The 23786-nt window shown below is 35.8% G+C and overlaps 3 protein-coding genes across 4 annotated transcripts; 1 reads left to right on the top strand and 2 right to left on the bottom strand.

The window, feature by feature from the left end:
• Positions 1 to 1702: 1702 nt before the first annotated feature.
• Positions 1703 to 18169, bottom strand: LOC125060986 (sarcoplasmic calcium-binding protein 1). 2 transcript variants are annotated; one of them, XM_047666119.1, is made up of 4 exons: positions 18017 to 18169; positions 6829 to 7007; positions 5325 to 5558; positions 1703 to 2513 (listed from the first exon to the last, which is right to left on the bottom strand). In XM_047666119.1, the coding sequence occupies exons 1-4, from the start codon at positions 18066 to 18068 to the stop codon at positions 2391 to 2393; spliced, it is 588 nt and encodes a 195-aa protein (XP_047522075.1). In that variant the 5' UTR covers positions 18069 to 18169; the 3' UTR covers positions 1703 to 2390. The 2 variants fall into 2 exon arrangements, with proteins under 2 accessions (XP_047522075.1, XP_047522076.1); XM_047666120.1 differs by having other exon boundaries at positions 6841 to 7007.
• A 1189-nt stretch (positions 18170 to 19358) lies between these two features.
• Positions 19359 to 20561, top strand: LOC125060985 (thioredoxin domain-containing protein 15). Its single transcript, XM_047666118.1, has 2 exons — positions 19359 to 19548; positions 19637 to 20561. Exons 1-2 carry the CDS (start codon positions 19488 to 19490, stop codon positions 20464 to 20466), a joined length of 891 nt encoding a protein of 296 aa, XP_047522074.1. The 5' UTR covers positions 19359 to 19487; the 3' UTR covers positions 20467 to 20561.
• LOC125060983 (glyoxylate reductase/hydroxypyruvate reductase) lies at positions 20554 to 22550 on the bottom strand. The gene is made up of 3 exons (XM_047666117.1): positions 22028 to 22550; positions 21646 to 21907; positions 20554 to 21245 (listed from the first exon to the last, which is right to left on the bottom strand). The coding sequence occupies exons 1-3, from the start codon at positions 22180 to 22182 to the stop codon at positions 20610 to 20612; spliced, it is 1053 nt and encodes a 350-aa protein (XP_047522073.1). The 5' UTR covers positions 22183 to 22550; the 3' UTR covers positions 20554 to 20609.
• Between the last annotated feature and the right edge of the window lie 1236 nt (positions 22551 to 23786).

Genomic DNA, 23786 nt, shown 5'->3' with positions numbered 1-23786 from the left:
TAAATTAGGCGATATTTCAATTGTTATAATTATTGTGTATATTAGAAAATTTATATAATACGTGTTGCTGTATATAATGTACTTAGCAAGTTTTTTAAATATAGCTATATGTAAATGGCAAAGTTTTTGTGATCTTTCATATTCCGTGTATAGAGTTTTTAATAAATTATAAAATCTTGATTTGTATGTTATTTCTACTTTTCATGTATTAACCGTGGTTTAGATTAAGAAGGCTGATCAGATGGACACCTTATTCACAAGGTATGTGCGACTCTTATCTCTGAGGTCGTAGCTTCGAACCCCAGCTGTGCACTTATGAACTTTCTATAACACTCGAGAGAAAAACATTCCGAGGAAACCGGCACCCAAAAAGTCGACTGCGCGAGTCGGGTATAGAATGCTGAAAAACTTGCAAATGTTAACGAAACAGATTCATAAATCTACGGCCTATATCTAAGCTAAGTAGAGCGCTATTGTTTTATTGAACAAAGTATACAAAATCAGAAATCGTAAATAAAAATCTAGTAATGATTTCAATACATCAAAGAACTAAGCTGTAATTTTATTTGTATTCTCTCTGTTAGGAGACTGTTTTTAAGCCGTAAATTTAAATGATCAGTACTTTATGATAGTTGTTAAGAAATATCAATAACTAAGTTTGGCGATTAATGGTGTTTGAATAACCGCTCCACTTTAATCTCCAATACAAATCTCAATATACCGCTGTGGCAGAGACGAAACAAGACCAAAAACCTAGTAAGTATACTCTTCAAGGAAAAAACAGCTTGTAGTTTTATTATTATGAAACAAAATGAATAATTAAACATTTATTTCAAAACAAATATTTACATTAACATTCATGACTAGAATAGCAGCCTTTAGCACAAAATTGTCGTCGTATCCGATTATTTTTACGTAGACAATAATGAACACTCTGAATTAACTATAGATAGATGTTCGGATAGTTCGGCTGTTTCAGCGCAGAGGAATCAGTCACCCACGTAGTCCTGGAATGCGTGGCTGTGGCTTAACGTACAGAAATCCTCGGAGCAGTGAGGTCGCTCCTTGAAGCCTGCGAAGTGCCCAGGTGGTGTGGTTCTGGAAGGAGCTAGGCTGGCTTAGTTAGCCAAAACGTTACGCACAACGGTCTTACTCATATTCTAAGACCTAAGTGCGACATCTGAGTCCACCATCCTTTTACCTTTTTTCTGTTCAGATATCGTAGACTAGCGATTACACATAACACTAATAATAAAAATACAAAATCTTCAAGTTACTTTAGCGTAAGAATTCTTATAAATTTACTTGAAGTATGGACTAGGAACTTAGTTTTGACGTGATAACGTCTTTAAAATCGTTTTAGTCGGGTGACATGTTCAGAAACTTGTGTCACACCAAAACCTCACGAGCGCGATCGCAGGTATAACGAGAGAGAGACGGACCAATCTCCCGTCTCATCTCGAGCGCTGCCAGTCATTCCGTGAATGTATGAAGAAAAATGTATATCATAGTCGAATAAGTAAACTTGTCATTTTACACCCGAAATTTATCATCAAAAGTGTGAATAAAACGATAGATGTAATTTAAAATTTGAAAAAATTGTTATCTTCATTAATTCCATACTTCCCAAAAACTTATATCACCAATAAGACGTTATCACGTAAACATCTCGATCGTAAACCTACTTTACAAACAACCAATATTTTTAAAAGATAATTCTGATGTTTATCGAAATATTGACATAATAATGGCTATGCCAAGAATCAACTTGCCATATACGGCACACTTATATTATTATCATGATTATTTGAATGCTTAGAAGTACATTTTAATTTAAACAGTAACATTCCATAAAAACTTTAAGGACGGAAAATTCAAGAAAACAAACAAAACTAAAACTAGCGTAATATATCTAAGATGTATCTTCAAACATATTTCACACTTTATTTTTAACATGAACAATGCAATAATAGAATTTGCAATAGATTTTCGGAACGCATCTATTTTAAGCCCCGCATCTCTGTGATATTTTAAGTATTATGATGTTATTTTATTTATGGTTTCGATTATTTTCGTTGGACAACATTTCATATGTGAGTATCAGAACGCATAGAGACCAGACAACGATATGTATGAACACCGTATGTCGAAATCCTGTCGTTTTTCAATCTTACCGCCTCGCTTAAAAGCTAGCGAAAAAGCATTCCATTCTGAGGCCTAGTAAATGAAAGAAGTTCACGCGTACATAACAAGAAACATTAGAACTCCGCGGATTCAATTTGTCTATTAAACTTACTATTACCACACTTCAATAAGTATATAATCCAACGAAAATATTAAAATAAAAAGTCAGTCACTCAAATAGATATTAACTTAAATCTTAATGATTATTAAAGTTCTAATGGGCCGAAAAGTAGGCTGGCAGGGCAGTTTTCGTTCTGGTCAGCCAAGAACTGTGCGAAGAGTTCTTGATATTTCGATAAGGAAATGCCACCTTTTCTTCTATCGTCATCCTGAAAAAGAAAGTTCTCGTTCAGACATGGTAGGTTCTTTTAGTGGAACTGCTAGATAGATTATTGACGTATTTTCAAATGATATTACTGTATAATTATATTAATTAATTAGAAGATAAAAATAAGTCAGTGGCGCTACAACCTTTTTAGGTAGATTTATGTTTCATGATCATTTGTCAATGTAATTTGCCTGTGCCTGGCACACGCCATCGATTTTTGGGTTTAAGGCGATGTTAAATGCGCACATAGAAAGCCCATTGGTGCACAGCTGGGGATCGAACCTACGACCTCAGGAATGGGAGTCGCACGCTGAAGCCACAACACTCTAATGTAGATAGGTCAGTGATAAACTATTAAAAAATCCTAAACCTGGTTAACACAAACGTTTAATATAAAACGTAACTTCCCACGTAATACATTGAAATTTGGAGCCCCGCCAATCTGGATTAGATATTTTTATTCATTGATTCGTATTTATTAGACAATATAATGCAACATCGTAAATAGTTTTGTGAGAATTCAACTAAACAAAAAAACGTTAAAAATGTTATAAGATTATTTGTAAAGCAATATTTTTTATGGCAATTTACTATTCAATAAATAGCTAATCAATTTTGAGAAACCTCAGAATATTTGGGATAAATAGCACAGTTAGCAGTCGGTCTTGAACTCTTGGTATTAAAATCGTGGACATCATTAAAGGTTTGAGTTGAAGGTTGAGGTATATTGTGAGCTTCTGTCTTATTACATATACTGCCAACCAGGGCCGGATTTAGGGGAGGGCACCCGCAAAAAACGGACACAATAGAGACTTCGGAAAAAAAATGCTTTTAATTCCGACTACACTAGTATTCAACTTTTCTTTTGATATTTTTGTTCGCTGTTTTACCTTTACCTCTATTACGTGGGAAGTTACGTTACAAACATGATTATATTGTTCTTATATATTAACAGAAATCATTGATATGTGTATATGTATGTTTGTAAAAATGTTTGTTAAATGCTAAACGAATCTACTTGGTTTCAGAATAAATTATTGATTGAAAAATACTACTGAAAACATTGTTCATTTAATTTGGAAAATAATTTGGGGCCAGGTGGCCTCAACTCCTTTGGCCGGAGGCCTCCAGACGTCTAAATTCAGCCTATTCAGCTAACATATATATAAGATAAGCCGCCGTGAATGAGCCTGCCAAGTGACATTATTTAGACAGAAAATTACTTTGTTCATAAGTTTAAAAAACTTTGAGCTACAACCATAAACAAGGACACGTCAAAAAATTACATACTATACAGTGGCGTAACTATACCAACTGGGGCCCGCGGCAAATCTTCTTTTCTTTAATAAACTTCGAGATTTTCAGCGTACTCAACTCACTAATGGCAGAGAAAGGCAGAAAAGCCTCCTCTCTTAGGTGAGAGGGAATGGTTTGTAGTCCCCACTCTAGCCCAATGCGTATTGGAGACTACACATTCATCCATAGAACATAATATCTCTTGGGCAGGCGTCCTCTTGGGTCGGGGGCCTGTGACATTTTGCCAGCCCTGCCACCCAATTGTTACACCACTGATAATACAGCAAAATCACATGATTATAACACTACCAACAATACTAAACTATTATAATCAAAATAGCTTTTGTAATCAAACGAACTGATACTCATTAAAATCGCCAGTGGCGTAACTATTCGGAGAGATTTGCCAAAACGCACGTAATATTTCTTAGAAACGCGTAATTTGACGTAAAATATATACACAACATAATATCTCTACGTACGATGTAGTCATTTAAGTGATGGAAAAAAAATTTACGATATAATTTTATTATTGTAAAACAATAATTTGTTTCTTAAGATAAATTGATTTAATTCGTGGCAATCACTTGATTATATTGTTATAAAATGATTATCGCTGATGAAAGTAAATGTTTTTCTCATAACAAATTATGATTAAATGTGATCTCATCAGATTACAATGAAATACCTACAGCATATTCATGACAGCTTAGAATTGAAAAAATTTTGTCACTGCATACATTTAGTTTTATTTTGGAAAAGCTTTTGTTTATAGATTGCAAACGGCAAACGGTCAGGAGGTTCACCTGATGTTAAGTGATACCGCCGTCCAGAGTGACCCCACATCTCTACGCAACGCCAGGGGATAAAGCGCTCTTCTTTGAATACGATCAAGTGGAAGGAGCTGGTACTGGGGAGCTCCCGCCCAGAAGTGATTACAGTATTTTACGTGGGGCGAATTTGCGCTTAATAAATTGCAAGCGGTGGCCCGGAATGAAGTACTGTCTTGCCTTGCCTTAGCAAACCAAGCGTTTTGGAGGCTAATTTAGCCTTTAGTTTTAGAAATTACAAAGAATACCAATTTTTTAACTTCTCTTTTCTACTCGCTCATATTATTCTTAAATATATATATTTACTAGCAGACCGGCCAAGCTTTGCTGTGGCTAAGGATTTTGTTATATTACATACTAGCAAACTATTCAAGGGAAACGGTAGGAGAACACCAGCCATGGGGACCACCATGCTTTTTTGGTGGTAATGCCATTAAATTGTAGCTTATGTGAAACGTTGGTACTTAAAACACAGCGCCATCTGTTAGAATTGTGACTATCAAATAATAAACAAATATTTTGCAATAAAATAATATTGCGGGTATAAATTGAGATGTAAGCTATACTATCTTTTAAGTTGGATCAAACTACACACGGTGTGCAAATTTGATTGATTTCGGTTCGGTAGTTTAGGACCATTGCGGACAAACAACGTGACACGTAATTTATCAGAAGAAATAACTTACGTTTAACAATGAGTTGTAAGCGTCATCAATGACTTTAATGTCTTCCACGACCATACGTTGAATGCAGTCATAACGGAACTCCTCAATCCCCATCAGACCATCAGCATTGATGTCTATCATCCTAAAGTTAGTTTCGATAAACGCCTTCATTGCTTGGGGAAAATCTTCGTATTTCTTTCCGACGCAAGTGTTTTTCACAGCTTGCTTAAATTCTTCTACCGTAACTGTGCCGTCCTGTAATTCGTGACTATTAAAAAGATAGAATGTCGGGAGAACAAGCTAAGCGTGCGATAAAAGCATGCAGCACATACAGTGTTAAATACAGCGTTAGGAATAGACTAATAAAGAAAATAACTGGTAACAAAACAGGTAGAAGTATACAGGCCTAAGGAGGAGAGAAAGAGTCAGATAGTGATTAAGGCCACTTTACTTAACTTGAGAGATTATTAGACATAGCATAAGAGGTTAATTATGAATGCACTTGCTGGTTTGCCCAATCCAGTTTTTCCGATTTATATTCACATGTTCATTCTTTAAAACTTATTGAACTCAACCATGCTGTTGGTATAAAGGATTTCAATTATACCCAGAGATATAATTAGATATTCATGACCATTTATTTAACATGTGTAAGTGTAACGTGTGATTTATTCCGTCCGGGTGTCCAAAGCGTATTTCTAAATCATTCTAATCCTATTTCCAGTAATCAAATTTTAACAGTAATGTTCTCTCAGTTAACAAAGCAACTTATACTAATAATAATAGCCTTTATTGCTGAAAAATACTTATCCTAGTACTTAAAAATGTGAAGTAGTATAAAAACTAATAAGGAATCGGCAAGCCGGTTAATTTCTATTTTGCAGCTTGTCCTTGGACACAGGCCTCCTCTAAGAGCTTCCACTCTTCTCTGTTTCTAGCTTTACGTAGCCACATAGGGCCAGCTGTTCTACTTATATCATCTTTCCATCTTTTTATTTGTCTTCATCGTTTTCTTTTTGCCATAGCGAGGACGCCATTCCGTTCGTCCGTCAAAGAAACTTGATAATTTAAAATTTAATTGAATTTATTACACCAGCCTTGCGATTCTGTAACTCACTTTTCGAACTCACACAGCGGTTTTCACAGCGGCGGTGGCGCTCAAATCAATTGTGAAGCAGTTATTTTATAATTTGGTATTCTGATAAGGAGGGAGCTCGTAGTTTATTGTTTATCAGAATGCCAAATCATAAAATAAACTGCTTCACAACTGATTTGAGCGCCACCGCCGCTGTGAAAACCGCTATGTGAGTTCGAAAAGTGAGTTACAGAATCGCAAGGCAGTTCATTTTCTATTGTTACGCCTACAGCCTACAATTTTTAATAATATTTATTGGCTCATTTGAAAGTTCGATAAAGCGTTTGAATTTTTTAAAGCTATTACAATTAAAGCTATCAGCCTACAGTGCTCTAAAAGCGACGGACGGAAGCTCTGCTAAGCCTGGCTAATGTAAGTGTGATAACCGACATAGTCTGGCACCTTATCGAAGTCGGCGAGCCTAGAGATCTCCTCCCAGAGGTTGATCATGATGTTCTGGTATTTCTGAAGCCGGGCCGCACTGCAGTCACCTTTGCCTTCGAGGACACACGTCCGCAAAGCGAGACATTGGAAGTCGTGTGAGTCAAGGTAGCCGTTGTTGTCGATATCTGGAAAAAATCATACATACATAAATTAAGAGGCAAAAAAGTATGTGTCATCTGTCATCTGTCAAATGGTCATAGGATTTTAGAGGACGGAAGAGTTAAGTAGATCGCTTGTCTCTGAATTTTCTTGATGAACGCGACGCGTTATCTTAAAAATACAAAGCGAAATTTTAATTGGTTTCACTTTGAATGTTCTCAATCGTTTGTATTATTACGTAGTGATATTTTATATGTAAGTATATGTAGACAAGGCTGACGTGATATATTTATATATAGATATACATTACATCACAAAGGTCAGTGAATCAAGCTTATAAAACAATTTTAAAAATTCACTTGTGGGTGTAATCTCTATTTAAATTCTTGATTAAATACTCTACACATTTCTGTACCACACATAACAATTAACTGTTAATTGTTTGGCAACTGAAACATATAAAATAATTGAATCTGTATTTTTGCAATGGTAATTAGGAACCTTCCTTATTTCTTCGCCAAATTATATTTGTACAGCTGTCGTAAGAGTTAAATAATTGGTCTTTGTTTTCATCTCTTTGTGATGAAGTTTAACGGGTAATAAGGTATTATTATGCCTTAGAAAAGTCGAAAAAATGTATCAAGAATGAAAAGAATATGCCCACGAACACAGGCTCCACCATCACGTGAATGTCGAGGCTATTCAACTCCTTGACACCACGGGCCTAATAGACTGAAAGGGACAAAACCATTTAAACTAGTGAATTAGTGTTAGTTCACGTAAGTCTTAAGTGCAAACAGTGGTAAGAAAAAAACAGAAGAACAGAGTCTTTTTTATTGGACACTTTCTTATGGTAAATATCAGTAAATTAGGTTAGACTTAAATTACTTATTAGTCTTAAGTTAGGCTAGATCGTAATTTTCCATGATGTGAATGTTGATATCTTTTAATTTCAAAGAAACAAAAGACGTTGTAACATATACAAAAGGCTAAAATGGAAATGGGCCGGTCACATTGGCCGCATTTATGATGGCAGATGGGTCAAAAAGACCCTTACGAAGGGCCCAGTGGGAAGTAGAATGAGAGGACGCCCACAAAAAATTGGGAAGATGAAATAAAAGGTATAGCGGGAAAAAACTGGAAAATTGTCGCAATAAATAGGGACAAATTGAAGAATCTGGAGGAGGCCTTCTCTCCTTCGGAGGTCGAGTAGGTACAAGTGTAAAAACTTAAAAGAAATGGAGTTACTGTAGTTATAGTGTACTCGAATAAAGGCTATTTTTGTTTTATTTATTTAATTTCAAAGCATGCTAAAAATATGTTTTGTAGTTGTTCTTTATAATTATAGAATAAAACTAGTCCATTGAAATGTTACATTTTTAGGCCTAACCTTGCGTTTTTTAGAGGACGCAATTTTATTTTTTTGATGTGTAGGGGGGGTCAGTGTAAAGCTAAAACCAAGTTTGTGGGGTCGCCACCCTTGTCCCACGGCCGCCATCTTGGAAAAAGGGGTCCAAAAACCACGTTTTTGGCTATATCTCCTAAACTATCCATCCTACATTTAACTTGTAAAGACACATTTTGTAGCAAATCGCTGTGCCTACAATTATGTTTATGTAACTTTTTATCATAAATCCAAAATTTAAAAAGTTATAAGTAAAAAAAGTGAAAATATTTTCTATTTCTAAAGTTGACCAGGTGCGTCAATGCTCATGACAAGCCGATCAAAACAGCAGTTTTACCTTACTTTTAAGATCTCTCGTTTATTTTAAACAAATTTTCCAAATATATTTTTTTTTATTTTTTTTTTATTCCTACAATTTTACTTATTGGTATTCCTAGTAGGCCTATTCCACAGACAACTTGCTGATATGGTAATCTTCGACATAATTATATTATCAATCAGTTATTAGAATGGTAGCTAGCTATCACTTTTTTATTTATAACTTTTTGAATTTTGGATTTATGATAAAAAGTTACATGGACATAATCGTAGACACAGCGATTTGACGACATCTCTCGCTACCAATTTCATGATATTCTCATTGCAGGCCCGTCGGTTATGGGTGGGTTTAACTTGTCCCTTCTCATGTCTTCTCCCGGTTTTGGATAAGGCCTATCCGACCCGACCTCACCATGTGGCTCCTCATTCATCCGTTCTACATGACCAAACCTCCTAAGCAATCCCTTGCGTCTCCTTGTCACTATATCCTCTTTTAACCCACACTACTCACGTATCTCCCTATTATTTATCCTATCCTGATACACCACACATACTTTTTAATAATATAATAATAAATTATCTTATTTGTTATAAACAGTTTTGTTACATTCCTGAACAATATGGCATTGGCATTGTTTCTATTTTATATAAAACTAGCTGACCTGGCAAACGTCGTTTTGCCATGTATATCATTTATAATAAAATTGGGGTTGATGGTAGAGGTGTAAATTAGGGGTTGTATGTATTTCTTAATGCTGTATCATACAAATTTTTTATCTAAAAATTAAAAAAAAAAGTTTAGGGGCTGACTACCCTTAACATTTAGGGGGATGAAAAATAGATGTTGTCCGATTCTCAGACATACCCAATATGCACACAAAAATTCATGAGAATCGGTCAAGTCGTTTCGGAGGAGTTTAACTAAAAACACCGCGACACGAGATTTTTATATATTAGATTATAACTATGTAATAAAATGTTAAATTTCTGTCGCAATGATAAATGTACCAATTCATTTGGCGAAGCCGTAGGGCGTAGACAATAGAATGTATGCCAAGATCTCACCTTTCGTAACATTCGGTTTGATGGGTTAGTCTGGTCACCTAGTTATATGACGCGATTTACGCATGAATTTTAGCTCTTAAATTATTCTTGGTATTATTATTTGTTATTTCTCACTGAGTAGTAACCATGGTAACCGTACTATAGTCCACTGATTAATCCGGGCTGATTATGTCAGTAGAGCTACAATTCTTTTTCGGTTTTTTATGTTTGCACCTGTATTTTGTTAATTATTTACATTCTTACCATATTGTGCCAGTCACAATGGCGTTCAAATTCGCCTAAATTAAACTTGATTATTACATTATGAAATCAATGTAAATTACAAAGTTTCAATCAAATAATCAGAATAATGTTTTTATAAATAATAAATTTAGTCGATTTCTAAATTCGCTGACAATTAAATAAATATTAATATTATTAAAATCGCTAAAAATATTATTTATATGGCACTCTGTTACTGATGGTGATGTCAGTTCGGGTAGGCTTTGTCCAAGAGGTACTTCAGTTAAAAGTTCCCAGACCTGACGATGGTGAATAATGAATATCATAAAAGTCGATAAAGTGAGAAAGAGGTATGGTATGTCAAGACCGTAGCAAGTGGAGATGCCTGGTCTCTGCCTACCACTTTGGGAAAAAAGGCGTTAATATAGTCGTGTATATCTAATATGTAAAATTCTCGAGTTCGTCCCCATACTCCTCCGAAACGGATCTACCGATTCTTATGAAATTTTTTATGCATATTAAGTGAGTTTGAGAATCGGACAACATCTATTTTTCATCCCCCTAAATGTAAACGTTGGTCCCACCCCTAAATTTTATGATACAGCATACAAACATACAACCAACCCCTAATTTTCACCTCTCTACGATCAACCTCTATTTTTTATTATAGTAGATAATAAAAAATATTGAACTAAAATAATATACATAGCAAAACGACGTTTGCCGGGTCAGCTATTAATTATATAATAGTATAGTTCGTTGATGTCTTAAGTGCCATAAAAATTGTTTGATCTAAATAACCCCCATAAATTTTCGCCATAATTTCTCCACATATCCACTTCAACATATAGATTAGGCTCAGGTAAAACATGTCAATTTCCTTACGATATTTCCGTAAGTGTTAACTGTCACACTGACAGCGAAACGCATTGACAGCCAGGCTTAAACACGAGGGTGGAGGTCGGCTCGCGTTAGCTTTGGTTGACGCACGTGTTAGTGAGATTTCCGTGTTTTTCTCGGTGTTTCTGTGATTTTCCTAAGCTGAAATAGTTGTTATTGTGCTATTTAGATAAAACTAACCCTATTGGTGCTGGTAAAGTATAAAATTTAAATTAATATAGTTGCTGCAGTTTTAGTAATATGGATCTAGATCCTGACCCCGAGCCTCCTGACCCGGGAACCTCTTCTACGTCTCGCAAACGACAAGGAGAGGAGAGAAATGAACCATCCTTTAAAAAAACTATTACGGATCCCGCTCAGGCGAACCCGTCTATACAACACCTTTATGTCCACCCCTCCTTCTCCGATGGACCTAGGTCTTACTCTCATGAAGATAAAGGTCCGTTCATTGTCCAAGTCTCCCGTGAAGTAGAAGACCCATCTTCCGGAGCCTCTTTACGTGCTATAACATTCGGCCAGTTTATGCATAAGCACAAAATTAATTCTATCATACACGATGGTGTAAAAAATATAGGCCGTAATAAAATCACCGTTGAGTTCTCTTCTGCTGAAGCTGCCAACAACTTTCTGGTCAACCCGGTTCTTAGTATGTGCAAGTTTAAAGCTATTATCCCCACTTACAACATTACCAGAATGGGGTTGGTCAGAGGTGTACCGGTGGACTGGTCAATGGACGAACTCGTGATTTCATTAGAGCTTCCTCCTGGATGTGGTGAAGTATTAAAATCAAGGCGACTGAACCGAAAAACAGTCACTGAGGGTGTCACCACCTGGGTGCCTACCCAATCTGTCGTCCTTACCTTCAGGGGGCAAATGCTCCCTGCCAAGGTTTACTCCTACCACACTTCCCTCCCTGTCGAAACCTACCAACTCCCAACCATACAGTGCCTGAACTGCTGCCGTTTTGGACATATCAAATCGATTTGCCGATCTAAGCCAAGATGTTACAGGTGTGCTCAGCCCCATACAGGTGATACGTGTGAAGTCACTTTAGAAAAATCCACATGTTTACATTGCTCAGGCAAACATTTTGCTTCTGACAAGGGCTGTCCAGAATTTACTCGACAGCAATCCATAAAAATGGTGATGTCCCAGGACAACATCTCATACGTTGAAGCAGCAATTAAGTTTCCTCCTGTCCGACGTTCATATGCTGAGATGACAAAAGAAATGTTTACCCCTCCTGCCTATTCTCTAAAATCTACTCAAAAAGCCCAAACTCCTACCAATGCCTCCTATCGCCAAACAATTTATCGCTCCCCTCGTCCCCAAGCTCCTCTAGCAAAGGGGTACGATAGAACAGCTCACCAGACTATTGTTGGTGAGTGCTCCTCATCCCTCCCAAATGGTTGTGCTCTCAACAATAATGTTGACACCCTTCCCTCTCAGGGAAAAATGTTAGAATTTATTTCTGAATTTCTTCTAAGTATTGTCGCTCCATGTAGCGAAATCCCCCTACCGCCCAACGTTGCCAAAAACCTATCCCAACTTTTTAAATTACTACAAAACGGACCCAATAACCCTAATTCAATGGAATAGTAAAAGCTTACGTTCAAAAAAACATGAATTAATTTCCCTCATAAACCTCCATAAACCCACGATTGTTGCCATCTCGGAGACATGGCTGAGACCTGGTTCCCGATTTCGGGTGCCTGGCTTTTCCTGTCTGCGGGATGACAGGAATGATGGGTATGCGGGCAGTGCTGTCTTTGTACGGCATTCCCTCCCATTCTCCCAAATTCCTCTCCCTACCCACAGCGATCAGATTAATGCTGTTGCTGTTCGTACCTTAGACATTTCTTTTGTATCTTTGTATATTCCTCACCCTTCTCCTTCTCTTCTTCCTGAGATACAATCAATTTTATCATCCCTTCCCAACCCTATCATAGCCATGGGTGACTTTAACACCCATCACACTATGTGGGGGTGCCATGCTAGTGATAGGTTTGCTCCACTGCTGATTGACTTACTCGACGATGTCAATCTCTGCATCCTCAATGATGGCTCTCCAACTCGCAGGGTATACCCTAATCAGAATCCCAAATCTGCAGTGGATCTCACCCTCTGTTCCCCTAACCTAGCCTCGCAACTAACTTGGAACGCCCTTGAGTTCACCTATGGCAGTGATCATTTTCCTGTAATTATTTCATTAAATAACAAATCCTTACCCCCCTCTTACCACAACCCCCTTTTAAAATATAAACTCAAAAAAGCAAACTGGAAAGATTATGCCCAATCCGTTGATTGCATGGTAGACACTCTGCCTGATTTGGAATGCGAAGAAAATGTCTTGTCGTGCTATGATCTTTTTTTAAATTCTCTCATATCTTCGGCCGATTCCCAGATCCCCAAAAAGCACTCTCCTAAAAATCTGCTGCTTTCCTCTCCCTGGTGGGATGATGAATGCAGCGATTTGTTTGGTAAGAGAATGGCTGCAGAGAAATCCTACTCAGCCAGTATGTCACAGGAGAACTTTATTAATTACCAGAAGCTTGATGCTAAAATTAAAAGGTTGGTATCCAGGAAGAAAAGATGTAGTTGGATACAATTTTGCGAATCCCTTAGCCCTCGTTCTCCATCCTCTATTGTGTGGTCTAATGTGAGGAGATTCCGTCGTTCCCTGAACCATGTTAATCCTTCTTCAAATAACCCTTCTGACTGGCTTAACAACTTTGCGGATAAACTGGCTCCACCTTTCGCTCCCTATGTGGACTCATTTCTAAGTTCTACGCCAGCTCCGGCTAACAATGAAATGGATGCTCCCTTTTCTTTCTCTGAGCTTCAAATCGCTCTTAATGGTCTCAAAGATTCAACTCCAGGGGAAGATGGCGTTCCATATTCCTTCCTGACTGGACTAAATGACAAAGCTAAACTTTACTATCTAAAAATAATCAACAAAATTTTTGAAACTGGTATTATACCGACATCTTGGACATCTCAAATAGTCATTCCCATTCTCAAACCTGGAAAAAACCCTTCAGATTCAAATTCTTATCGTCCCATAGCTTTGTCATCTACTTTAGCTAAAGTAACGGAACACCTTCTTAAAAACCGACTGGAATGGTTAATGGAAAGTAGAAATATTCTCCCCTCATCCCAATTTGGGTTCCGGAAGGGTATGAGTACCACAGACAGCCTTAGTATACTGACAACAGACATTCGCCTAGCCTTTACAAAAGGAGAGTACCTTGTGGGTGTGTTTCTTGATATTGCTTCTGCATATGACAGTGTCCTACTTCCAGCGCTCAGGCAGAAACTGCTTAAGCTGAGTGTTTCTTCGAGGATGGTACATCTCATATGTAATCTGCTATTTACCAGATCTATTTTGATAAAGCATCAGAATACCTCTCTTCCCCCCAGACTAGTCTGGAAAGGTCTCCCTCAAGGCTCAGTTCTCAGCCCTCTGCTCTATAGCATTTATACCTATGACCTCGAACTGTCTGTTACCAGTTTTTGCAATATTTTACAATATGCTGATGATATTGTCCTCTATCACAGCTCAAGCAGTATAGGGGAAGTATCCTGTCGTATCAATTCTGCTTTGTATTATCTAGGCCAGTGGTTGTCTGACCACGGCTTGTCCCTGTCAGTGGGCAAATCTCAGGCAGTGGTGTTTACAAGGAAGAGATACATTCCCACTCTACTCATTTCATTTGAAAATCAAGCAATCAACCTGACAGATAAAGCAAAATTTTTAGGTATTTATTTAGACAACCGGCTGAACGGAATTGCCCATTCTGAACACATTATCAAAAAATGCGAAAAAGGTATTAACGTACTAAGAGCAGTAGCGGGAGTTTGGTGGGGCGCTCACCCCTATTCTTTAAAGTTATTGTATAATGCCTTAGTACGTAGTCATATGGATTACTGTATGTTTGTTCTGGATCCCTTTAACAAATCAGCTGCTGAGAAACTAAACAAAATTCAATATAGGTGCCTTAGAATCATTCTAGGTGCAATGAAATCCTCCCCCACTAATGCTTTGCAGGTTGAGTGTGTTGATCCTCCTCTACACATCCGCCGGCAGTATTTATGTGACCGCTTTGTTAGCAAGATGTTACAGCTATCATCCCACCCTCTTTGGCATCGATTATCCCAACTATCACATTCTCCTTGTACCCGCAACTCCTCTTCCTATCTGCTAGATAGTTATCTAAAGTTCACCAGCCTCCCTAACCCCCTGATATCTTTTCCAATAAATCCCCTGTATTCTACTTCTTATAAAGCCCTGGTATACAAACCTCCCATCATCACAGACCTTGGTCTGATCAAAGGAGCCCCAGATACCAACATCAAATTACAAAGCTATATTAATCAAAATTGGCCAAATCATCTTCTTATTTACACTGACGCATCAAAGCTGTCTCCAGACGGCTGTGTTGGTGCTGCCTGTTGGGTTCCTCGGTATAGAATTATCCTGAAATTTAAATGTCCTCCCGAATCTTCAGTGTTCACAGGAGAGGCTACTGCTCTATTGGAGGCAATCCTGTTTGCACACTCCCATAACATACAACAGACAGCTATTTTGACAGACTCTTTTAGTTGTTTAATGTCCATTAAAGAAAACCCATTTCGCAGCAAATCACGTTTTCCCATTATTCTAAAAATCAGGGAGACTCTGCTCTCTTGTAATCAAAAAGGATTGTCTATCATACTAGTTTGGATTCCTAGCCACTCAGGTATCCCTGGAAACGAGACTGCTGATTCATGTGCCAAATCAGCTGTTGAGTCAGGTTCTCTAGATCATTTTGAAAATTCAGCACAGGATCTTTGTACTCTTGCAAAGACATATCTGGACAGAACCTGGAAGACATTTTGGAATGACTCCAAATCGGTTAAGGGTAAGTTTTATGCTTCCATCCAACCAAACATACCAAGACAACCCTGGTTTTGTCATTATCGGAATGCAAATCGCTGGATTACATCCACAATCTCACGTCTTCGTCTTGGTCATGCTTGCACCCCTGTTCATCTAGCCAAGCTCCGGATAAGGGATCACTCTATCTGTGAGTGTGGCTTGGATGAAGGCACTGTATCTCACATTCTATTTAATTGTCCCAAACTAACCTATCCTCTCTATGACGTTCTTCCCCGTAAAGTCCCCCGTCCTTTAAGTGTTAAATGTTTGTTAATGTTTGTGTTTAGTCCATATTGTAGATTTTTATGTAAATATATAGAAAGCAATAAAATTAAAGTGTAATATATATATAAAAATTATTATAAAGAGGAAACAGTATTTAATAATGGTATTATTACTCACTCATATTTGTGTTGTCTGTGCAGTCTTAAAACTAACAATCGAATTGCAACTATTTTGTTTTTGTTTAGGTGCATATTCAAAATTAACTTAATTATTATTTTCACCGATCAATCTCCATCGTGCCTTCTCCATCTACACGACACTGGCGAAGTACCTTGTGCCCAGTTGGCACATATAAAAGCCATTAAAAAAAAAAAAAAAAAAAAACACGAGGGTAGATAACAGCACGTTTAACCAAAAAAAATCTATTCTTGTCTAAGAAACTTCTATTATCTATTAGAATTTGTATATCGAAAAATATATAGAGTATTTTCACTATCGTATCGTTGCCCAATAAAATTATCTACTTTGTAATTGATCGTAAAGATTTATTTACGTTCGAAGTGTGCTAATTTAGTGCCAATATACCATTCAATGCCAATGTGAGGTTCATGTCAGATCAACTGAAAATACTTCTAACGCCCACGCAATTAATTAGGCTGTGACAGATAGATCAAGGCTGATTTTAGTTCAGATGTTTTGGATTATTTTTAGGAAAAGCACATTTAAAAGACAACTCAAATCAACGTCGTAATTAAAAAATCGTCGAATCGTAAACCTCTCTTGGCTTTTTAAGTTGGGTAGAAAGCTTTTAGTAGCTTTAAGTTGCCGCTACGCACGTAGAACATCTACGACATCTACGAGAAATATAGTCGCAGTTTTTTTTATATTGTACTATTTATACTAGTATATAAAATACTAGTATAAATAGACATAGATAGATAGAGCACGAAACTAAGTACCTTTTTTATAAATGTATATTTCCTGTAGTATTATATAAAACTCTGTTATTATCACTTCTTCATTGTAAAACTTCCAGATTGAACCAAATTTGAGAACCACGCTTGGAGATGGTTCTTTTCAATTTCGGGCAAGATCACCTGTTTACGTTCAAGAATAGGGGAGACTTACGCTAAGTACGATCTGCGTATGACAAAACCGTATTAGATTTTGACATACGCGAGTTCGAATTCGTGCTTCGAACCTTAACTTTAGACGCGAACGAATGGCAAAAATGTAATAAAGTTTCCATTTATTTTGTAATTATGAAGCCCCAACAGTAAGCATTTATTGTATTTCAATATATAAGCAATTTTCTTCTTGTTTATTGTCATGAAGTCAATGGTACTCGCCTCTTTAGGGAAGTAGCTTTTTGTGTGCTTTGCGGATTTTCGCAATAATTTCCGTAAGAAAGTCTTATATATGTGTATACTGTTTTAATATACATTTGTTTGAGTATAGATGCCTCTTATTATCCACGAAATGAAGTATATTTCAAGAGTTATTCTATCTCTTTAAGTATGCATTGGACAAAATCAATTAGTAATCTGTCAAAGTTGGATGCTTGCAATAGATTAATTAAAATAGCTGTCAAACGAATTGCTGATACGTTAGTAAGAATGTTGTTGACAGTTATATTTTATCACAATATTTATTATAAATTACTATTATACTAAATTTATGGTAATCAACTGAGTAAAAAGTGTTTATATAGACTTTAATATTTTTAGTCTGTGAATGCGTTGTGAATGAATAAAATATTCAATATAATTGCATTTAATTTTATATGACTTTTTTTTAACTTTTATGTTTTAATAATATGATGCGTAAAAGATTGTATTGGAAATTTAAATTTTAACATTTCTATCGTCAGAAAAACTTCTAAATAAATAGAAAAATAACTAGTAGTAGCTAAAACATTAGTGATATTATATATATTTTTTAATAAATTTTCCATAAACAAAACCAAAAAATATTCTCCTTACCGTAAAGGTATCTCACGACGAAAGCAACTCTGTTATCCCAGGTATAGGCCATTGTTATTCAGCTCTCAACGAGAGATTAGACACAGGTTCACAGATCGGTCGCGTCTTTTGAACTAAACTCTGTAAGACTCGTGGCCCGTCACTAAACAGTCAACTAAATATATCTGCGGAACAAGCTGGTACACAGTTTAATATTAACAGTTGGACGGCTGAAAAATCAATTGCTATATTGCATTACTGACTAGGATACATAGGAAAAAAAAAACTAATCGCGCGCGTTTTTACCGTACGGAGCACGTACAGTCTTTTTAATTAATATGATATATCCGTGATCATTTTAAATTTTTGGCAGAAAATACATAATAATATAATTATAGAGAGTAATAATAATATTAGAGTATGTTAAAAAAGGTTTATTCATAATCACTTTTATTTTAGTGTGGAGCCCCTCTTCTAACTTCTTTATTGATTTTTGTTATGCTGGTTTAAATTAAACTTCCTTAACAACGATTACTAATAACACTAAGGTGGATACATACACGTTTATATATGCTAAAGTAGTTTTATTTACATGTACCTACAGTATAGTACTAGCGTTAAAACCAAGAAGTGTTATACTGGTTTTATAAGTCTGTGCCAGCCATGTATCGGGTCAGTTTCATTGTGTTTGGCAGTACAGGTGCTTCGGAGCAGGAATAAATGGTTACACCAATTAATATAGCGAGCTGAATCACGAATCGATGACTATCTTGTAGCTCAATTAGCGAATTATATTACCACAAGATACGGCTTGTAGTGGGTATTAATAAGTTGTTAATCTATTTCTGTATTCACGTAAATCTATAGTTTCAATGTTTCTATTTTACTTATTCTACTAAAATCTTTTTTATAGACGTTATCAAAATATGTAATCTAGTTAGTAGTAGTAGTTTCTATTCTGGGTCCTAAAGTTAGGCCCCTATGATTGGGAAACGGAAGTGGAATAATTTTACATATTTGCATTGTCTATTATTATTTTTGTATAAATAATAATAGACAATACATCAATTATATAGACAATAGTACATCAATATATACACGATTCAGCAAATTCGCTTTATATATACATAACATATTAAAATGTATAGATTCTATAGATGTATCTCTCATGTCCTGATGTAAGTGTGATAAATATATATATTTCTAGTAAGTAATATTATCAAATATGGCTACCATATTATGGTTTGCGACTTTAGTGAAAACCTTTTCAGTCGCACATAGTTTTTGCGTGCAACGGACAGGCAGTCTTTATATTGTATCTTTGAAATTTGAATTGTCATAAATAATGTTAATTGTTATCCCGTAACTGTCAGTTGTCACTGTCATGACTCTTGTCTAATAACAAGATTAAAGTTTGAACTTGTAAATAATAAAAGAAAACGAATTCCAAAACGTTTCTTTCCTTGAACATGGATAAATAGCTGAATTTTTAATGATGCCTAAAATCAACATGTGTACAAAAACAATCTTATTTTTATTGATTGCGCTTGCCGGTAAGTCTCTTATGAAATTGTTGTATTTTCGAAGCATGTTTACAATCCAATTACCTTAATCGAGTAAGAATACGTCTAAATTTTCCAGGCATATCATTATCTGTGCAGTATGATATGGACGAAGAAGTTGCCATCGATGTGCCGCGAGAAGAGGACATGGAAATGGAAACTGTTGACGATTCAGAATCATTACTCTCCAATGTTGTGTCCGATGTTAATCGAACTTTGTCCAATCTGTACTTCCATGTAACCTCTAGTAATGCAACTGTGGAGAATAAAACCCAAGCTCTAAATGAAACTAAAAAACTTGTTAAGTGCAAAGAAATTATGTATGAAAGTGAAGATATTGAACCATTAGTTGAAATTGTCAATGGCGGTAACTTGGCTAAATTATTGCAAGTGAAACCAGACATATCGGGGCGGGATGTAGATGCTGATTGTGTATTAGTTTTGTTCTATGCTAGAGCATGTCCTTTTAGTGCACATGCAGCCCCACATTTCAATGCCTTAGCTAGATCTTACCCAAATATTAAAATGGTTGCATTAGATGCATTAAGGCATCATGGGATTAATGCACAGTATGGTATTGTTGGTGTCCCGACATTGAAGATGTTTCACAATGGTCGACCAGTTGGCAAGTTTAATGGAACTGAGTATAATATCCATTTATTCAGTAAATTTGTCAATGCTATAACAGGGCAGAATCCTACAGGCCTATTGGTGATGTCTAAGGACTTCCAAGGACCAGTTTCAAGTACAGCCGAAAAGGAAACAGATTTCTTCCTCATATTGTCATGGTTGTTTATTGTTGTGTGCTCAATATATTACTTTATGGAATCAAAGTGGTGGACAATGATTGTGGAGATGGTGCAAAATAATTGGAGAGAGTCAGTCGCTCAACATGAACATAATGACTGAGACTGTATACATTTAAGCTTAATTATAAATGGTGTATAGCTATTCAATCTCTCGTTCAAATAAGCAAAATTTTATTAAACAACAACAGCCATAAATCGTTTTTATTAAATTTATGTATATAACATACAAAATAAATTTGTAAATTACTCCAATTGTGCAGGCATTTTGGTACCATTCAGGCCAGCTAGAATATTGTTGGCTGTCATCTCACTCATGTTTGATCTAGTTTGTATTGCCGCACTGCCTATATGGGGTAGTATAACGCAATTTTTTAATTTGAACAGTGGACTATCTAAAGGCAAAGGCTCTGGTGAAGTAACATCTAAACCAGCAGCTCTAATAGTGCCATCCTGCAATGCTTCTATTAGTGCATTTTGATCAACAATTCCTCCACGACTTGTATTTATAAATACAGCAGAGTTTTTCATCTTCTTAAATGCATTTCTATTAAACATCTCTTTGGTTTCTGGTACTAATGCTGCACAGCATATCACAAAGTCACTTTTAGTAAGTAATTCATCAAAGCTTACTTTAATAGCGCCAATTTCTTTTGCCTCTGGTTTTTCACTTCTATTAAAGTAGAGAAGTTGTGATGTGTTGAAAGATTTAACACGTTTTGCAACTGCCTGACCAATTCTACCAAAGCCAACAATTCCCACAGTGGCATCAGCTAAACCAGGTCCGGTCATCCATGTTGGAGCCCAGGAAACCCAACCTCCAGTTCTGGCCTCATGCATAGCCTCAGGAAGTCGCCTTGAGGTACATAATAGAAGTGCTACCTGAAAATTAAGAAATGACCCTAATTAACTAATAATCTCTAAAGACAAGAACTGGAAGAACATTTATAATTGAAGCTAACCTTGAATTTTATCACACAATAGATATGCTAATGAACAACTGTGTAGATGTGGCTTAGCAATATTTAAAGACAAAATATAAATGTTAAACATAAAATACACTAGAACTATACTAAAATAAAGTTGCCATGCAGTTTCTACTAAATCTAATTTAAGTTTAAATATGTATTTGAGTTGATATAAAAATGCTTATTTCTTTCTCATTCAAATTTAAACAATCTAGTGTAATATATAAAGTTAAGTTATTGGTTTTGGTAATAGGATTAATTTAAATAGCTATATTCCTATTAAAGACAAAAAAACACTTGTTACGTCGATATACCGTTAGCTCAGCAGTGGCATCTGTCAAGACACCAGGAGTGTATCCAATTTTAATGCCTCTCTTTTTACATTCTCCTACATCAATGTGATCATAGCCAACAGAGATGGTTGCTGCAACTTTTAACTCTGGCCCAGCAGCATCAAGCAATTCCTTATCAATTTTGTCAGTTATACAACAATATATTCCATTCACTCCCTGGACTGACTTAATAAAATCTGCCTTAGGAATAGGCAGAGGACCATCCCATACTTTTAGTTCACATCTGGAAATAACATTATATTGTTCTGATTATAAACTTCTAAGTAACACTTTTTAAATACAATTATTGAAATGAATACAAATACAAGTTTTTATCAGATTTTGAAATAACTCTAATACTTACTGTTTTTTTAAAATATCCACACCACTTTCAGGCATATCAGAGCGGGATATAAAAACTTTAAATTTGTCTGAATTACTCATTTTTCTTAAAATATTGATCGCAATACTGTTGTATACTAAAGTATGAGGAAAAACTGCGAGTCTTTTATAGAACATGAATAGCTGATAACCTATTGATTTTTTAATAATGAAATATCCTTGAGAGTTACGCCTATGGTAAATATTTAGGCGGTGCTTCTCGTGGCGGCGTATTCTTTGTTTCCGTTTTGAAGAATGAGGGTTTCGCAAAGTAAATTGCTAAATGTAACGATAAAACGGTTCCAAGAATAACTTTTCCCTTAGTGGACTTTATAAATGATAAACCACTCATAGTTTTAACTAAATATTCAAGTCAAGTTCATAATTTAATAAGTATATGAACTTATGTAATGTTCTTATCACATAGTCACTATTTTTATTAAATAAAGACCTTGAATGGTATTCACAAAAAATAATTTTAGAAAATGAATACACACAGTGCTAGATGTGAAATCTTATGACACTGACACTGTGATTTGTGAGTTGTGACTTTGAGAGTGACACTGATTACTGGGTTATCATTACTGACATCAACAAATAACAATTGTCATTGTGGTTCTAAGTTCTAACAAAATACGTAAACAAACGCGCTTATATGATTCTCCGATTAATGTCTTTCGCAAATCGCAATATGGGGTCACTACGGTCGTACAGCAATTTTTGTTTCAAATTTCATACTTATACTGTGGATTTTAAAACAACAGAATATATAAAAAAAACATTAAACATTTAGTTACCGCGCCCGTCGCATTAATTGTTTCACAGCGAACTCATAAGGAATAACTAATTATGACGACTATAATTAACGAGCTACTAGTTGAGGCACCAATAATGAAAATAAGTCCTATAGACCGATTAAATATGGTGGCATTAATATACTTGATTGATTTTAAATGTGAGTTTAGTATAAGTAATAAAATAAACAAGCTAAGGTGCGAAACTTTATTTTTATAGAATGATGGTGGATCGCAAGAAAAAGAGAGCACATAAACTTTACAAAATTGAAGTAACGCAGATTAACCGTTACGCAATCGCAGTTATAAACGTAAAGACAGTTACTCATTATCTCTAGTTAATTTTCAATTAGCGTTTAACGAATGCCTTTCACAAAAACGTAATTATTTCGCCTCGAAAATAATTAATTACCTAATCTGCTTTGCTACACGATCTAAATTCTTAGGAATGCAATTTAACTTTCATCATTCTTAGATACAGAAGTAATGCACAAAAATCTTTAATAATGAAAAACGCAGCGACTTTCTAACAGTAATTGCAACATTCTCACGAAAGTGCAAAAATATTTCAGAAGCGACAAGGTGTTTGGTTATGAAAAATCGCAGAAAATTAAGTAGGTGTTATGCGTCTTTATTAGGGTTGCTGCACAGATTTTATGCATATATAAAAACATAAAATAACGTTTAAAGTACTTTATATTTACTTGGTAAGTACTTAGTCCAAATGCTGTCTATGTACCCATCAAAGACTTAGACATACAGTTAGTATTCGAATTCTATTAATAAACGGACGTTGATAATTAGACATAGGTATAACCCGCGGCACGTAAGTCTAGCGCTGGCCGATACGTGGAGGGGATTGCTGCGCATGTGTACTGTCGCGCGGGGGACAAAATGCGTCTGGAGAGCCAATCGACGCTCTTCATTCCGCTAGCCCCCCTCAGGTAC

The sequence above is a fragment of the Pieris napi genome, chromosome 22 (assembly GCF_905475465.1).
Source record: "Pieris napi chromosome 22, ilPieNapi1.2, whole genome shotgun sequence".
Classification (NCBI taxonomy): Eukaryota; Metazoa; Arthropoda; class Insecta; order Lepidoptera; family Pieridae; genus Pieris; species Pieris napi.
The sequence above is the reverse complement of the archived record's forward strand: the minus strand, read 5'-3'. Positions and strand labels throughout refer to the sequence as shown.

Coding starts and splice junctions, on each gene's coding strand:
- LOC125060985 (XM_047666118.1), top strand. CDS start 19,488: ATGATGCCTAAAATCAACATGTGTACAAAAACAATCTTATTTTTATTG. Junction 19,549..19,636: donor TTTATTGATTGCGCTTGCCG/GTAAGTCTCTTA, acceptor TAAATTTTCCAG/GCATATCATTATCTGTGCAG.
- LOC125060986 (XM_047666119.1), bottom strand. CDS start 18,068: ATGGCCTATACCTGGGATAACAGAGTTGCTTTCGTCGTGAGATACCTT. Junction 7,008..18,016: donor CGTCGTGAGATACCTTTACG/GTAAGGAGAATA, acceptor GATTTTTTCCAG/ATATCGACAACAACGGCTAC. Junction 2,514..5,324: donor CTTACAACTCATTGTTAAAC/GTAAGTTATTTC, acceptor TTTCTTTTTCAG/GATGACGATAGAAGAAAAGG.
- LOC125060983 (XM_047666117.1), bottom strand. CDS start 22,182: ATGTTCTATAAAAGACTCGCAGTTTTTCCTCATACTTTAGTATACAAC. Junction 21,908..22,027: donor GTGGATATTTTAAAAAAACA/GTAAGTATTAGA, acceptor TGTTATTTCCAG/ATGTGAACTAAAAGTATGGG. Junction 21,246..21,645: donor ATGCCACTGCTGAGCTAACG/GTATATCGACGT, acceptor CTTAATTTTCAG/GTAGCACTTCTATTATGTAC.